Source organism: Pogoniulus pusillus, chromosome 12 (assembly GCF_015220805.1).
Source record: "Pogoniulus pusillus isolate bPogPus1 chromosome 12, bPogPus1.pri, whole genome shotgun sequence".
Classification (NCBI taxonomy): Eukaryota; Metazoa; Chordata; class Aves; order Piciformes; family Lybiidae; genus Pogoniulus; species Pogoniulus pusillus.
This window is the reverse complement of record NC_087275.1, coordinates 6,592,447-6,610,131: the sequence shown is the minus strand read 5'-3', so window position 1 is coordinate 6,610,131 and position 17,685 is coordinate 6,592,447. Positions and strand designations below refer to the sequence as shown.

Here is a 17,685-nt window from a genome sequence, read left to right as displayed (position 1 = left end):
CACAGAAAACCAAAATACAGATCTGAGGAAAGAATCCTGCCAATAGTTTGTGTTACAAGGGAACCAATTTACTGAAATGACAAAACATTTAAGTTTGCATGCATCATTGATTGCCTGTACTGGGATATAAGCAACTGAGAGGGAAAAGAAAACCTTCAGTGAAAATTAAACATCAAGAATCACAAAAAATAAGAACAACAGTATTTTTGCAGTGCTTTCTTACCGATACCTGTAAGAATAATGGGGAACTATGCAGAGTGAAAAGTGAGAAAGACAGGAGAAAGCCACACAATCAGTGTTTGGTGTTCAATGGAGCACAACTTCTCTCAACAGGAATCTGCTTGCACATACAGAGTACAAATGATATGCCAACACAGCTGTAATTATTCCAGATCTTCAAAGAGGAATTCCAGGATAGATTTGAGAACACAAATTTCTGCTGTTCTTTAGAAGCTATTTCTTTTCCCTAAGGTGAGTGCAGCACCGAGAAAGCAGAACGTTGCTCTGGTATCTTTGTTTTCATAAAAGGAAGGTACAAGGTATTTATGGAAGAACCTAGAAAGCACAGCTGTTAAAGAAGATTTCCACTTTTCCCTCCACCCCACAGAGGGTTTCTCTTCCTCATCCTCGGCGTTTGCTCCAAAATGGAAGTTAGCTCATTTGTCACTGTATTTGCTTAACTAGTCAGCATGCTGCAATGTGCATTTTATGTACCCTGGATTGCAAGCAGTTTGAATTTCCATGTTCTCCTCCACCATTTATTCCAATCTTTTCACCTTTTGTATATAGCAAATGATAACATAGGTACTAAGACACTTGTAGTATTCAAAGACACACAATATTAATTGTATCAGCCTGCACTGAAATACTGAACTTAACATGCCTCCTGGAATTACTGATTGTTTTTCTATTCTTAGAAAGACAATCTGGGACAGAGACATCTGCAGTTTTGCTGGAGTACTTTTTAAACACCTGCTTTCCTTAACCATTGTAGTGTCATTAATTTGAACGGAAGTGCACACAACTTGCACGTTTTGGTGCCTGACTACATACCTGAAAAACACTTACTACTTAATTTCTTCACTCTTTGGAAAAAAACATCTATTGTTTTACTGGAAACAACAGTTTTGATGATTGGTTTTGTGCTGAAGCTGCCTTAAATTCATAAAAGAGAAAAATACCGAGGAAGAGAGATGTTGAGGTGCTGGAAGGTGTTCAGAGAAGAGTGGAGAAGCTGGTGAGGGGCCTGGAACACAAACACTATGAGGAGAGGCTGAAGGAGCTGGGGGTATGCAGCCTGGAGAAGAGGAGGCTCAGGGGTGACCTCATCGTTCTCTACAACTACCTGAAGGGAGGCTGTAGCCAGGTGGGGTTGGTCTCTTCTCCCAGGCAACCACCAACAGAACAAGGGGACACAGTCTCAAGTTGTGCCGGGGAAAGTATAAGCTGGATGTTAGGAGGAAGTTCTTCACAGAGAGAGTGATTTGCCATTGGAATGGGCTGCCCAGGGAGGTGGTGGATTCACTGTCCCTGGAGGTGTTGAAGAAAAGCCTGTCTGAGGCACTTAGTGCCATGGTCTGGTTGACTGGATAGGGCTGGGTGCTAGGTTGGACTGGATGATCTTGGAGGTCTCTTCCAGCCTGGTTGATTCTATGATTCTAAGTCATGCCAGGGGAGGTATAGGCTGGATGTGCGGAGGAAGTTCTTCACATAGAGAGTGATCACCCATTGGAAGAAGCTGCCTGGGGAGGTGGTGGAGTCCTCATCCCTGGAGGTATTTAAAAGAAGACTGGATGAGGCATTCAGTGCCATGGTTTAGTTAACTAGAAGGGCTAGGTGATAGTTTGGACTTGATGATCTTAGAGGTCTTTTCCAACCTGGTTGAATCTGTGATTGGATAGGGCTGGGTGCTAGGCTGAACTGGATGATCTTGGAGGTCTCTTCCAACCTGGTTGATTCTATGATTCTATGTATCAGTACAGTAATGCTTAAATTAAACACTACCACTGTTTTACTGATTCCTAAGTTTTTAAATAGAAAAAATGTATTTTGAGTATACTTTAATGGAATAGTGATATACAGCCCCTTTGGTAACACAAAACACTTAGCAGTAGAAATTGGAGTCTATTAAACTAACACTTCTATCATTTTCAACTGTTTCACCATCAGAAAACTGAGACTGCCATTTACACCATGCCTTCATACTTTTTACTCCCTTTAGCCTATCACAACTGCCATACAGAACTTGTCATACCACATTACAGAATTCTGATTTTCTATTGCACCAGATCATTTTACAAATAAATTAAGGAGTGCGACCATGGTAAAGAGCATCAAGCAAAGTTTCAGTGTTTGGTATAAAAACAAACAAACAAAAACTTCAACTCTAAAGTGCAACTGTAGCTTGCTGCTTAAATGAGATCAACTGTTGGACAGTCTTGTAGCAATAAGGCTTAGCAACAGTTGTATTTTACAGATTGTAAACTAAAATAGAGTAATGCTGACTTGTATTATTTCCCTACTGCCATAATAGGATATTGTGGTGGTTTGGGTGTTCTCTGCTCCCCCCCCTCCACTTTGGACATCACCCAGACTAGACTCAGCCAGCTCTGAAATTGAATGAAGCTTGTATTTACAGCTTAGCACAATATACAAGCAGATATTTACAGTATATACAGTTATAGACAGAAATAGACAAGGTAAAAGGTAACACAGAAACAACTCCCCTCCCAGAAACCTGAGTCCTCAGAAGGGGCTCCCAACTGCCCTTCCACCTTCTCCAACCCCTATCAACCTTACCCCAGTCCCAAGGAAGAATGGAGGTTTGGCCAGGGGGTTAGGAAGCAAAGTGGATTAATCAGAGAGACAGCAGAGAAGCTAGACAGAAATGCAGCTCAGGCAATGCCCCAAGAAGAAGAAGTGCCTCCCTTATCTGTGTTTGGATTCTTGTTCTTATACCTCTCAGCAAGCCTATGAGTGAAGTATACATCAGCACTGTTTCTCTTTCATAGCCTGTAACCTATTTCTTCTCACCAAAACATTCTAGCTAGCTTCAAACTAGCACAGATGTGCCTTCTATCTCTATGATTTGTCCTTGTGGAATGGAGAGAATTAATGCAAGACAGGATTTTTTTCAAAATTAGTATTGTTTGTTAACTTTGACATTGAGGACTCTCTCACCACCCACCCAGTGATTTTTAATAATAAGTGGGTTCTGTGCAACAGTTGTGAAAACATTATGCAAAGGAATAAGCAGATCTCAAACAAAGAACTAGCAATAACACATTAAACTCAACTGAATTGGAAGAAAAGTTCTTGCAGCCAATATGCCACTTGCCCACTAGAGGGACTCAAGAGGCTCCTTTCTGTTTAAGACAGTAGGCTGGGGTTCAGTTAGATTCAATTACTGAGTTTGGTAAAGATTTGCTAAAGAGGCTTTGAGTATTTACTCACAAAATATTATTTCCCAACTCAAGGGGCCAACTACAGCTTCAGACAGCACCCGAAACACTTGCAGGGAGTTCTGGCAATGTCTCGCCAGGCATTGTGGCTTCTGGTCTTCCTAAGCTCTTAGCAGGGGTGCTGAGAGAAAGCAGTCTATCTCTGACCTGGTTCTGGTTCCTCTTGGCTCCAGACTTAGCAGGGAAGCTTGCAGAGGAGCAGACAGGATGTTTTGCAGATGTGCAGTACTGGCAGGTGTTGCGCTCACTAACCAAGCCTATCGCATTCAAAGCCTGTTCCTGGTAAACTCAAAGCAGTTTCCAGGCAGAAAACCCCAAAGCATTAAGGTTTGTTGTTATGTAGCTTATAGGTAGCTTAGGAAACTTAATGCTACAGAGTATGGCAGGATGAGAGAGCACAATAAGGCAGCACCAAGAACGTTGTCTGTACCTGCTCATCTCTTTTTATCAGTGTAGCCCGAGTCTAATGGGCCTTTGGACAGAGATTAGCCAATCAGAATGGCAGTTGGTCAAACTCAACCATATTAGGTGAAGTGAGGGCTTACTTCTACCTTTTAGGACAGAACACAAACAAGTATGTAAATATGTGCAGGTACCCTCTAAACAAGTTTGGACACACATGGAGGCACTAGGCCCCTTTGTCTTCCTTTCCTGCAGTTGCTTCTCTCAACAACAGAAGGAGGGAGAGCAGAAAAATATGTCTGGGCAAGCCAGGACCTGTTCAGGCCTATTCTGGTCTGTTTTGACCCCCCACGACATCTTGCCTGCCTCATTAAGACACTGCTCTTCACTGTGAAACAAGAAAATACATCATCTGCTTCCAGATTACTTCCTGACAGTAACTGAAAGAGGCACAGAGCTATCATAGCTGAAAAGTTTAGGAGAACATGACAGAGATGAAACACAAGCCAGGTGCGCCAAGCATTCCTCACCATCTGAAAAACTTACAGAACAACAATTTAAAGTACTAGTCCGAGTGGTAAATCAGAGTAACCTGAATTAGAGATTATCACAAGCTGTTTTGTTCAAGTTAGGGACCACCCTGATTTTATTTTCATGTCTTCCAATACGTCTTACAGACAGAAAAAGCAATCCATATTACCTCTTGTACTAAACCAAACTTCAGCATCGTGATGAATACTGCGGACGTAAGATGATTCCAGATCATTTTATTTCCCTGTCAAGCATTCTGTAAATGAGAAAATAAAGGACTTATTCCTAAGATTACTTACCCATGAAGTTCAGATAGCTCTCTCCTCCAAGTGCATGAGTAATGAGACGAATCATTTTATGAAGCTGTATTCCACGATCAATAACTGGAGTAAGAGGCGAGAGCACACTCATGTTTGTATACATCTCTGCATCCATCAGTCGAAATGCCAATGTCTTATCACCAACAAGTGCCTACAACAGTTGAAAAAAAGAAATGAAGACAACATTTGGGTACACTAGAAATGTCTCTAGTTATTTTTCTGCTGTGGTTTACTTTTTTTCCTTTAAGCAGGTTCTCCACATCTTAAAGGGAGACTTCACAGGATTAGTGAGGAGACAAGGATATGGCTTGGTGAAAACAACTTAGTCCCTGTTTATGAAGTAAACATCCTGCCACCACTGGTGATCACCAGATCACAGTGACCCTAGGTTCTAATAGTTCTAATGCTGAGAACTATTTTGCCTAGAGAAATTAAATGGTGGATAAAAAGACTTACCAGATTGGTATTTTTATAGAAAACAGGGAAAAAAACCAAGTAAAAATCTCAAGTAAAGTTCTTATGATGTATAAATAACAGAGTGTTATAAACAGTCCTGATTTACAGATGTAGAATGCATTTGAAATATTCATTTACAAGTCAATCAAGAATGTGATTTGTTTTCCATGTGTGGTAGTTTGGGTGTTCCCCACCCCCCACACTTTGGAAATCACCCAGACTAGACTCAGCCAGCTCTGGATATTGAATGAAGCTTATATTTACAGCTTAGCTCAATATACAAGCAGATATTTACAGTATGTACAGTTACAGACAGAAATAGACAAGGTAAAAGGTAATACAGAAACACAACAGCCCTCCCAGAAAACTTAGTCCCCAGGAGGGGCTCCCAACTGCCCTTCTACCTTCTCCCTCCCCTCTACCTTACCCCAGACGCTGCTTTGTGCCCCAAGGAAGAATGGAGGTCAGACAGCCAGGTTAGGAAACAAGTGGATTAATTAGAGAGATGGAGGGTGAGGTTAGAGAGAAAAACGCAGCTCAGAGCTCAGGCTGTGCTCGAACTCCCTTATCTATGTTTTTACTCTTGTTCTTATACATCTCAGCAAGCCTATTAGTGAAGTAGACATCACCAATGTTCCTCTTTCACAGCCTGTGATCTAATTCCTCTCACCAAAACATTCTAGCTAGCCTCAAACTAGCACACGGTGATTTCACATCAGAACAAAAACTCTGTGTAGAGACATTGGCTGAATTACCAACTTGCTAGTGCTTACTGTTCCTTGAATGGCCATACCAATGCTATGCAACAAGGATTATTCTAGTATATTATCATTCAAGTACTTGAAAACGTTTTGGAGTGTTCGTATGTAAATAGCTGGGGTTTGTTCAATTAGCTCCTTTCTCCTTTTACACTCTAGCATGAAAACTCCCACTATATTTCAGACAGAAAGATGAATTTTAAGTAGGTCTAGCTGAAAAGCACCATCATCTTTTACTTTTCAACTAACAATGTAACAGCATTTCCAGATTATTCTTACAGGTAAAAGAATACTTTTAAAAGGTATACTCCTATGCAACAATGGCAAGACTAAAGAATGCAATGAATAACTGCAAGGAATAATTCTTCTCTAGGCTCAGAATGTGGCATTACTGAGTGACATTTAGTATGTCCTAATCTTTCCATTAGAGGAGAAAGCAAATGCTTCCTATTCATATCTTCTATGCCAGCCACAATTTTACAGATTTTGATCCCTTCCCTTCCAATGATACTCTTCTACTGCTCTAAGGAGTCTTAGTCTATTTAGTTTCCTCCTTACAAAAAACAATCCACACTTGCCATTATTCTTACCAACTCTCTCAAAGTGTTTTCTCCCAGTTATGATGTAAATAAGGCTGGAGAGGTGGGCACAAGCCCATCTCAGGAGGTTCAACAAGACCTAGTGCAAGCTCCTGCACCTGGGTCAAGGCAACAAGACCAAACACAAGGTCCTGCACCTGGGTCAAGGCGATCTCAAGCACAAGGCTGGGCAGTGACTGGCTGGGGAGCAACCCAGAGGAGAGGGACTTGGAGGTACTGCTGGAAAGCTCAACATGAGCCACAGTGTGCACTTGCAGCCCGGAAAGCCAAGCAGAGCCTGGGCTGCATCAGGAGAAGTGTGGCCAGCAGGTCAAAGGAGAAGATTCTCCCCCTAACTCTGCTCTGGTGAGACCCCATCTGGACTACTGTGTCCAGTTCTGGAGCCCCCATTACAAGAGAGATGTGGATATGCTGGAGTGTGTCCAGAGAAGGGCCAGGAGGATGCTCAGAGGGCTGCAGCACCTCTGCTATGAGGACAGACTGAAAGAGTTGGGGCTGTTCAGTCTGCAGAAGAGGAGGCTCCCAGGTAACTTTCTTGTGGCCTTTCAGTATCTGAAGGGGGCTACAAAAAAAGCTGGGGAAGGACTTTTTAGGCTATCAGGGAGTGACAGGACTAGGGGGAATGGAGCAAAGCTGGAGGTGGAGAGATTCAGCCTGGACAGGAGGAGGAAGTTGTTGAGCACGAGAGTGGTGAGACCCTGGAATGGGTTGCCCAGGGAGGTGGTTGAGGCCCCATGCCTGGAGGTGTTTAAGGCCAGGCTGGCTGAGGCTATGGCCAGCCTGATCTAGGGTAGGATGTCCCCTGGCATGGCAGAAGGGTTGGAAGAAGATGATCCTTGTGGTCCCTTCCAACCCTGACTGTTCTGTATCTGTTGAAACACAGGACTAAAGCCTCCAACATTCAGGATACATACAAACTCTGACAGACTGCAGTGGCACACTGCTTTTTCTCCTTGCTTTCCGTTTCACTCTCAGTAATTCCAGTACTGTATCTGCTTTTTGGACAGCTGCTAGCATCGAGGTGCTATTTTCACATACTTACCAAGCACAAGGCCCCATATTCAGACTGGTAACAGTCAGCTTATAGTCCACTATAACATACAAAAGCCATTCATCTGTATCACTTCAAGCATCTTCCAACTGAATTTCACGTGCGCTCCCGTTTTGTTTCTCTATCCTATTTTTCACCTGGTGCACATCTGCAATTGTCTTGCTTTTCTGATTTCTTTTTGATTTTGTGGTTAGGTTTTTGGGTTTTTTTAAATTCAAAAGAAACAAACCTTCTAAATAGACTCCAAACCAAAAATACATATCGATGTGGAAAACAACTCAATTGAGAAAATGCAGCGTGAAATAAAACCCAGCGACAGTTACGTTATATGTGATGCATTAAGACAAAGCATCAGCCTTAATAAAAGCAAGTCATGGCAGAATACATCTATTTCCATCTAACACCTGAAAGTTCTTTACCAGGACTGGGACTCCTCACTCATTTCTTAAGTGAACATTGTGTAACAGTCTCTGAGAGAGGAATGTAAACAGGTACACAAAATGCAGCTGCTCAAGTCAGAACTATTTTTAATCTTAAATAAAGGTCCTGGTTTGGAGACTTTTGTTGTCTTTGGTTATAGGAGGGATAGGAAATACAACATCTTTTTTTTTTTTTAAGTACAGAGCTGAAGGTAAATTACTTTCACCCTTTATTATGAAAGGAATACAATCCATTACAAAGACTGAGAGATGAGTGTGGTCTGAAGCAATCGTTACCATTTCATTCTTCCATACACGGAACCAATACTAACGGCTGTGCTTTGATCTGACTTGTTAAAATAGTTCATTTAGATCTCAAAAGGAGATGTTCTAAATTCTTTTGGAGACAAAACATTTTCTGGAATGAACACAACAATCATAAACATTGATTCAGTGAACACACTTGCTAAGTTGTGATACTGCTTATGCTCATCATGAATAGTGCTCCATTTTTCTTCAGGGAAGGTGTATATTCAAAACGATGGATTATATGTCTGCCTGTGTCATAGGACAGGCTGTGCTAGTTTGAGCCTAGCTGGGATATTTTGGTCAGGAGAATTAGACTATAGGCTGTGAAAAGCTAACAATGGTGATGTCTACTTCACTCATAGGCTTGCTGAGATGTATAAGAATCCAAACATAGATAAAGCACTTCTGCCTGGGAGATCTGAGCTGCATTTTTTCCTCTCTAGCCTCTCTGCCGTCTCTCTGATCAATCCACTTTGCTTCCTAACCCCCTGGCCAAACCTCCATTCTTCCTTGGGACTGGGGTAAGGTTGAGAGGGGTGAGAGAAGGTGGAAGGGTGGTTGGGAGCCCCTCCTGGGGACTCAGGTTTCTGGGAGGGGAGTTGTGTTTCTGTATTACCTTTTCCCTTGTCTATTTCTGTCTATAACTGTATATACTGTAACTATCTGCTTGTATATTGGGCTAGCTGTAAATATAAGCTTCATTCAGATGTCCAAAGCCAGCTGAGTCTAGTCTGGGTGATTTCCAAAGTAGGGGGGTGGAACACCCAAACCATCAGATCTGGTTTCTGGTAGGGGTGTTCTGTTTCTGTTATTTTTTTTTTCACTTGTATGTTTCTGTATGTAACTGTATATATTTGTGATATACTGTAAATACCTGCTTGTATATTGTGCTAAGCTGTAAATACAAAGCTTCCTTCAATTTCCAGATTGACTGAGCCTAGTCTGAGTTATTTTTGTTAAGTGTGAGGGGTGAGTAACACCCAAACCATCACACGGGCAGGCAAACCAAGAAGCTAAAATATTTCTTAAAACCAAAGCAAACCAGGAAAATAATATCACTTCTCCAACTCCAAGCAGGAGCTCTTTATTAAAAATAAAAAATACATTTAAAAAAAAAATCACAAGACAGCTCCACCAAAAAAGCCAAGCACTAGCCCAGATCGACCCAACTTTGAAATCATTGTCTATACTTTCCAATAACACCCAAACCTCTGAATCTGGGAGGTGAATTCAGGCAGGTGGTGGAGTCACCATCCCTGGAGGTGTTCAAAAAAAGACTGGACAAGGCACTTAGTGCCATGGTCTTGTTGATTGGCTAGGGCTGGGTGCTAGGTTGGACTGGCTGATCTTGGAGGTCTCTTCCAACCTGGTTGATTCTATCTTAACTTTTACTTGCTTAAAAATACAGATAAATACCTGGTCATGACTCTCTGCATATGCAATGTACTTTTCCTCATACCGTCTGTTTGTTAGTGTATGCACAATATTGCCCATATTCCAGTCCTCATCTTTCAGCTCCTTGATTATCTGCAGAGAAAAAAGGAAAGACCATTAAAAACACCCTCTAGCTGTTTTAAAAAGCACATTATTTCCTTTCTAGGTTACCTTAGCAAAGGTATTTCCAATGGATTGTGAAATCTGTTACTTTAGCTTCTCCTGTTTCCAAGTTTTGAAGCAATGAGATTTCCTCCAATAGTTACAGGCTCACAGGATGTTAGGGGTTGGAAGGGACTCAAGGAGATCATTGAGTCCAACCCCCCTGCCAGAGCAGGACAATCCTATCTAACACAGATCACAGAGGAACAGATCCAGACAGGCCTTGAAAGTCTCCAGAGAAGGAGACTCCACAACCTCTCTGGGGAGCCTGTTCCAGTGCTCTGTGACTCTTACAGTAAAGAAGTTCCCCCTTGTGTTGAGGTGGAACCTCTTTTGCTGCAACTTACACCCATTGCTCCTTTTCCTATCACAGGGAGCAGTGAGCAGAGCCTGTCCCCCCCTCTCCTGGCCAGCCTTCAGGTACTTATAAACATATATTAGATCCCCTCTAAGTCTTCTCCAGACTAGAAAGCCCCAGGTCCCCCAGCCTCTCCTCATAAGCCATGCCCTCCAGTCCCCTAATCATCCTCATAGCCTTCTGCTGGACCCTCTCCAGCAGATCCCTGTTCCTCTTCAACTGGGGAGCCCAAAACTGAACACAGTACTCAAGATAAGGTCTCACCAGGGCAGAGTAGAAGGGAAGGAGAACCTCCCTTGATCTGCTGGACACACTCCTCCTAATACACCCCAGGATCCCATTGGCCTTCTTGGCCACAAGGGCACATTGCTGTGCTATGGGTAACTTGTTATCCACCAGGACCCCCAGGTCTCTTTCCACAGGGCTGCTCTCCAGCAGATCACCTCCCAGCCTGTACTGGTGGAGTTTGTTATTCCTCCCCAGATGCAGGACTCTGCAGTTGTCCTTGTTGAACTTCCTCTGGTTCCTCTGTGCCCAGCTCTCAGTCTGTCCAGATCTCTCTGGATGGCCAAATCCAAAGAGATTTTTCTCTTAAATTCCATTACATAAATATAATAAATAGAACACTTTCTCCTGTACTTCCACATAAAAGCATGGATGACAGGACTTGCCATAAATTACATCAACCCTCTGATACAGCCAGCAATGTGACTGATAGGAGCTGCAAGAAAGCACTGCAGCACAAACAGGGAAGAAATATGTGGGCATACACCTGCCTACACATGGTATTGAAAGAAGTCCTGTATTTCAAGCAACCCTGATAGATGGCAGCTTCCAGTGACAGTTTAACCACTGGGCTTTGTGGTGGAGAAAGGATTGCTGCAAGACAGGGCTATGCTATTGCCACGAAGTGCACATCACATTTCACCATTTTTCCTGTGCTAGCTGACTTTTTAATTACATTCACATCAATAGGAACTTTCTGTCTCCTATGACACTCTTTCCTCTCTCTTCTAAATCTAGTCTAGTTTCAGTGTTAGTCCTTTCTTTTTCCTATAGTACTTTATAGACCTCCACTGAACACTACAACTTAAATATATATGACTATACATAAAAAAATCAAAATCAAAGTGATAAAAGACCAACAACAGCAAGACAGCTAATGTAATGTAACATTCAGATTGGCCAAGTACTCTCAGACTTTTCAAAAGAGCCCTAAAACACAACTGCATAAGTTATAGCTCTGAACACATTCAAGTCCATCTGTGGAATCTTATTATGTACTACATCTGTCTTTATTCTGAACTAGTACAGCTGAGCCCAGAGAGTGGTGGTAAATGGTGTCACATCCAGTTCGCAGCTATCACTAATGGTGTTCCCCAAGGATCAGTGCTGGGCCCAGTCCTGTTCAATATCTTTACTGATGATCTGGACGAGGGGATTGAGTCCAGCATCAGTAAGATTGCAGATGACACCAAGCTAGGACCAGGTGTGTCTGTTGGAGGGCAGGAGAGCCCTGCAGAGGCCAATGGGGTGAAATTTAACAAGGCCAAGTGCAGGGTTCTGCACTTACGGCCACAACAACCCCAAGCAGTGCTACAGGCTGGGGACAGAGTAGCTGGAGAGCAGTCAGGAAGAAAGGGACCTGTGGGTACTGAGGATAGTAGCTGTACATAAGACAGCAGTGAGTCCAGGTGGCCAAGAGAGACAATGGTATCCTGGCCTGCATCAGGAACAGTGTGGCCAGTAGGGCAAAGGAGGTTATTCTTCTAGATATTTTATAGCTGTTGCAAGACACAGGTTATCTCAGACAAAGTGAGCCTATGTGTATTGTACAGACAAAACAAGTATCAGCTAGAATGTAGCCTCTAAACTTGCTTATCTTCTGGTATCTATGTGGTATCTGACAGCTCTCATTTCAGCCACTAACACACTTGTGCTCAGACCTGTCAGAATTTATTTTAATAGGATATTAACAGAACAGAGAGTAAAACTTGTCAGTAGGATTCTGAAGTGGGTTTGTGTATGCACAGATAAAGAAACACAGATTCACCGAACGGTTTGGGTTGGAAGGGACCTTAAAGATCATCTAGTTCTACTCACCCTGGCATTGTCAGGGACAACTTCCAGTAGACCAAAAAAGCTGGGGAGGGACTTTTTAGGATATCAGGTAGTGACAGGACTAGAGGGAATGGGGCAAAGCTGGAGATGGGTAAGTTTAGACTGGACATGAGAAGGAAGTTCTTTAGTTTGAGAGTGGTGAGAGCCTGGAATGGGCTGCCCAGAGAGGAGGTTGAGGCCACTGGATAGATTCAGACTGGGTAGATTCAGACTGGACGTGAGGAGGAAGTTCTTCAGCATGAGAGTGGTGAGAGCCTGGAATGGATTGCCCAGGGAGGTGGTTTAGGCCCCATGCCTGGAGGTGTTTAAGGCCATGTTGGATGAGGCTGTGGCCAGCCTGGTCTAGGGTAGGGTGTCCCTGGGCATGGCAGGGGGGATGGAACTAGATGTGGTCTCTCCTGACCCTGACTGATTCTATGATTAGATTGCTCAAGGCCTCACCCAAATTGGCCTTGAACATGCCCAGAAAGGGAGCTTCCATGACCTCCCAGGGCAACATATTGCAGTGTCTCGCCACCCTTACTGTAAAGACTTTCTAATATCCAGTCTAAATCTATCCCGCTCAAGCTTCTATCCATGCCCTCTCACCCTATCACTAGAAACCCTTGTAAAAGTCCTATTCTGAAAAACAGAATGTATTTTTTAGGGAAAAAAAAATCTCACCTGAATCCACTTATCTGGAATAGCCATGGCTAGTCGATAATCAAAACCACCTCCTCCTTCAGCGACAGGACGACAAAGAGCTGGCATTCCAGAAACATCCTTAAAGTAAAAAACCAAAACAAACACACACACAAAATAAGGGATAACAATTAAAATATCAGTGAGTGATTTCTATAGCCAAATTTGCTGCTTGAATGCAAAACTTACAGGGAAAAGCATCGTGATGTTTCACGAATATTATTACTGTTCACACCTTGAGTCCTGTGCCCAGATCTGGGCTCCTCAATTCAAGAGAGATGTTGAGGTACTGGAATGCGTCCAGAGAAGGGCAATAAAGCTGGTGAGGGGCCTGGAGCACAGCCCTGTGAGGAGAGGCTGAGGGAGCTGGGGTTGTTTAGCCTGGAGAAGAGGAGGCTCAGGGGTGACCTCATTGCTGTCTACAACTACCTGAAGGGAGGCTGTAGCCAGGTGGGGGTTTCCTATATTCAGTAAATAGCAAGTTTTTTATAAGTGTCAGTGAGCTCAGAATTTCATCCTCTCATTTTGAAAGAATATATAAAGATTTATGTAGTTCACAGAGAAAACACAAATGAAGGAAAGAGACCAGTTGAAGAGGATCTGATGCTGTAGCCAGGAGGGGGTTGGTTTCTTCTGCCAGGCAAGCAGCAATAGAACAAGGGGACACAGTCTCAGGTTGTGCTGGGGGAGGTCTAGGCTGGATGTTAGGTGGAAGTTGTTGGCAGAGCGAGTGATTGGCATTGGAATGAGCTGTCCAGGGAGGTGGTGGACCCACCAATCCTGGAGGTGTTCAAGAAAAGCCTGGATGAGGCACTTAGTGCCATGGTCTAGTTGATTGGCTAGGGCTGGGTGCTAGGTTGGACTTGGTGGTCTTGGAGGTCTCTTCCAACCTGGTTGATTCTATGATTCTATACTAAAAATAGTTTAACAGAGTAAATATTTGAGGGAGAAGAGATCTCAGTAGATGCAAAATGTGAAATAATTAGCCCTCTTCAGCTCCAAGTAATCCATAGAAAAACAGTCAACAAAAGACAAATTAAACCTTCATTTTGTTCATCGATATTTTGCATAAGGAATGGAATAAAAACAAAAAGGCTGAAGATGAAGCATGTTAAGGAAGAAAAATACAATTTCTACTCTGTTCCTAAATGCACAAAAGCACAACTATTGATCCAGCTAGCCCTAGAAAGAGACATGCTGCCCATGCATAATTTTCCAGTTTCATATTGATGCAGGCTGATCATTCTTAAATTCATAATTCAGAGGCCTTAAAATATTTATTTCACCATTTTATTAAGCAATTATGCCACACAGCATTCTGTTTCTAAAGTTAGCTTAGCTGCATAGAAAAGGCAAATCTCTAATAAAAATCTGTGAAATATCTATCTGCTCTCAATGTTATTAACTTGTGCCAGTGAGAAGCCATTCCACCACAGTGGGTATGGATTAATACTCACCTCGTTCATGTACACAATAACTTAGGGAATTAAAGTCTGACTAGAGCTAGGACTGAATTAGGATGCTCATTCTGGAAATCTGGACTCAATCCAGTTTTCAATCCAACTGCTGCATTAGACTAATGAAAAATAGTTTGCAATTGAAGTTACATATGCATAAGCATACATGCATAATGCACAGCCTTCCTGTACTGGGGGGGGTGGTGAACGACAAGCTCAACATGAGCCAGCAGTGTGCACTTGCAGCCCAGAAAGCCAACCAGAACCTGGGCTGCATCAGGAGATGTGTGGCCAGCAGGTCAAGGGAGGAGATTCTCCCCCTCTGCTCTGCTAAGACTCAACCTGGAGCACTGCATCCAGTTCTGGAGTCCCCAGACCCTCTCCAGCAGATCCCTGTTCCTCTTAAATTGGGGATCCCAAAACTGAATACAGTATTCAAGATGAGGTCTCACCTGGCAGAGTAGAGGGGGAGCAGAACCTCCCTCGATCTGCTGGACACACTCCTCCTAAAACACCCCAGGATCCCATTAGCCTTCTTGGCCACAAGAGCACATTGCTGCGCCATGGTTAACTGTTATCCACCAGCACTCCCAAGTCTCTTTCCACAGGGCTGCTTTCCAGCAGATCACCTCCCAACCTGTACAGGTGCAGTTTATTATTCCTTCCCAGGTGCAAGACTGTGAACTTGTCCTTGTTGAACCTCATCGGGTTCCTCTGTGCCCAGCTCTCAGTCTGTCCAGGTCTCACTGTATGGCCACACAGCCTTCAGCTGTATCAGCCAAGCCTCCCAGTTTGGTGTCATCAGCAAACTTGCTGAGCAGACTCTGTCCCCTCATCAATGTCACTGATGAAAATGTTGACCAGGACTGGAGCCAGCACTGATCCCTGGGGGACTCCAATGGTTACAGCTCTCCAGCTGGACCTAGCACCACTGATCACCACTCTTTGAATTCTATCTTATAACCAGTTCCTAATCCACCTCACTGTCTGCTCTTTCCACACTTCCTGAGGTTGTTCACTAGGATATCATGGGAGACATGATGTAATTTTACTTCAGTATCTTCTTCTCCTTATACAAAACTTTAATCACTGCTTTATTTAGAAGGCCACCAAGAAAAATAAGTATGTAGCCAGTAATTCTTACAAGCTTAGAGATTATTAACAGTGACTACTCAGAATATTAAAAACAGCTGCAGAAATTAGCAGTGAATAATTAAGTATTATAATTAGTCATGGCTAGATAAAAACATTTTCCTCATGTGGCACTCATTCCATCATCACTAGAGGCAAGCAGGCATTCTTCACTGCACTTTGTAGGCTTCAATCGTGTCAACAGTTTCTGCTTATGAAACTCTCCTTTAATCTGCAGTACACAGATAAATCCTGAATTTTGTGCAGCGACTCCCTCCAACAGAAAAATGTTGTATTGAAAATGAAGCAGTCTCCAATCCAAACAAAACTGAAGACATATATTATTAACCAAATAACTCTTATCCCAGGTAACAGAAGCAGACTGAATGCAGAATTTCATTGATAGGATTGATTATAAACTACGACTACCTAGAAAATTAACAAATTTTACTTCAAATAGGCCCACAGCTCCATGAAACCATCTGTGATGGTTTGGGTCTTACCTGCCACCCCACACTTAAGAAAATCACCCAGACTAGGCTCAGTTGGTCTGGAAATTGAATGAAGCTTTATATTTACAGCTTAGCACAAGATACAAGCAGATATTTACAATATATACAGCTATAGACAGAAATAGACAAGTTAAAAAGTAATACAGAAGCACAACAGCCCTCCCAGAAACCAGTCCCCATGAGGGGCTCCCAACCAACCTTCCACCTCCCTACCGTCCCTTTACCTTACCCCAGACTTTGCCTTCCATTCAAGGTGAGTTTTGAGGGTCATCTAGTAGAGTTAGGAAGCAGATGGATTAGTCACACAGACAGAAAGTTATGTTAGAGAGAAGTGCAGCCCAAAAAGCCCAGAGAGCAACTCCACTGTCTATGCTTGTGTTCCTGTTTTTATACATCTCAGCAAGCCTATGAGTGAAGTAGACATCACCACTGTTTCCTTTTCACAGCCTATAATCTAATTCTTCCCACCAAAATATCCCAGCTAGGCTCAAACTAGCACACCATCTCAGGTTTATTAACTAATTGCTCACCAGATGTTAGCTTTGGTAGCTTGTCATTAAGCTTTTATCAGTAGTTGTATATAATGGTCTAGCCTTGAGCTCTGTGGTAAAGGGTTGGACTTGATGATCTGTGAGGTCTCTTCCAATCCTGATGATACTGTGATACTGTGTGATAATAGACAACTTGACCATAAGTAAGAAATGAAGTACTATTTTGTTTTCTGAAGATAGGGAGCTATTAAGCAATCCTAAAAATTTTATTAGTAATCTGTATAGTCCCTAATGACATCAGATAGAGGCAACTCCTTCCTCTTAAATGGCAAGAATGATATAAACATAAAAATTCTCAAGGTCAAAATGTACTTATTCACAGAAAAGTAATGCTAGTGCTCTGTTTTTTTTCATACTATTAAAAGTTCCCTGTATCAACTGTGCTAGTTTGAGCCTAGCTGGGATATTTTAGTGAGAGAAATTAGATTATTGGCTGTGAAAAGGAAACAGTGGTGATGGCTACTTCACTCATAGGCTTGCTGAGATGTATAAATACAAGAACACAAATATAGATAACAGAGTTGTGCTCTATGGCTTTGGATGCATGCACTTCTCTCTCTAACCTGCTGCCTAACTAATCTGTCTGCTTCCTAACCCCCTTGGCCACTCCTCCAAACTCACTTTGAACATAAGGCAAAGTCTGGGATAAGGTAGAGGGGTGAAAAGGAGGTGGAAAGGTGTTTGGGAGCCCCTCCTGGGGTCTCTGTTTTCTGGGAGGGTTGCTGTGTTTCTGTATCACTTGTTTAACTTGTATATTTCTGTCTATAGCTGTAAATATTGTATATATCTGCTTGTATATTGTGCTAAGCGGTAAATACAAAGCTTCATTCTTTAATTTCCAGCCACTGAATCTAGTCTGGGTGATTTCTTAAGTGTGTGGGGGGTGGGACAGTGTCTTGTTCTATTCTGGATCATAGAATCAACCAGGTTGGAAGAGACCTCCAAGATCATCCAGTCCAACCTAGCACCCAG

At 42.7% G+C, this 17,685-nt stretch overlaps 1 protein-coding gene across 3 annotated transcripts in view; it reads right to left on the bottom strand.

Moving 5' to 3' along the window:
- GBE1 (1,4-alpha-glucan branching enzyme 1) overlaps nt 1-17,685 on the bottom strand; it is a 158,186-nt gene that overhangs the window by 47,848 nt on the left and 92,653 nt on the right. For all 3 annotated transcript variants that reach the window (XM_064152290.1, XM_064152291.1, XM_064152292.1), the window contains exons 10-12: nt 13,045-13,143; nt 9,723-9,833; nt 4,694-4,865 (exon numbers count right to left, since the gene is read on the bottom strand). In XM_064152290.1, coding sequence (XP_064008360.1) covers nt 4,694-4,865; nt 9,723-9,833; nt 13,045-13,143 — 382 coding nt within the window. The remainder of the gene's footprint in view (nt 1-4,693; nt 4,866-9,722; nt 9,834-13,044; nt 13,144-17,685) is intronic.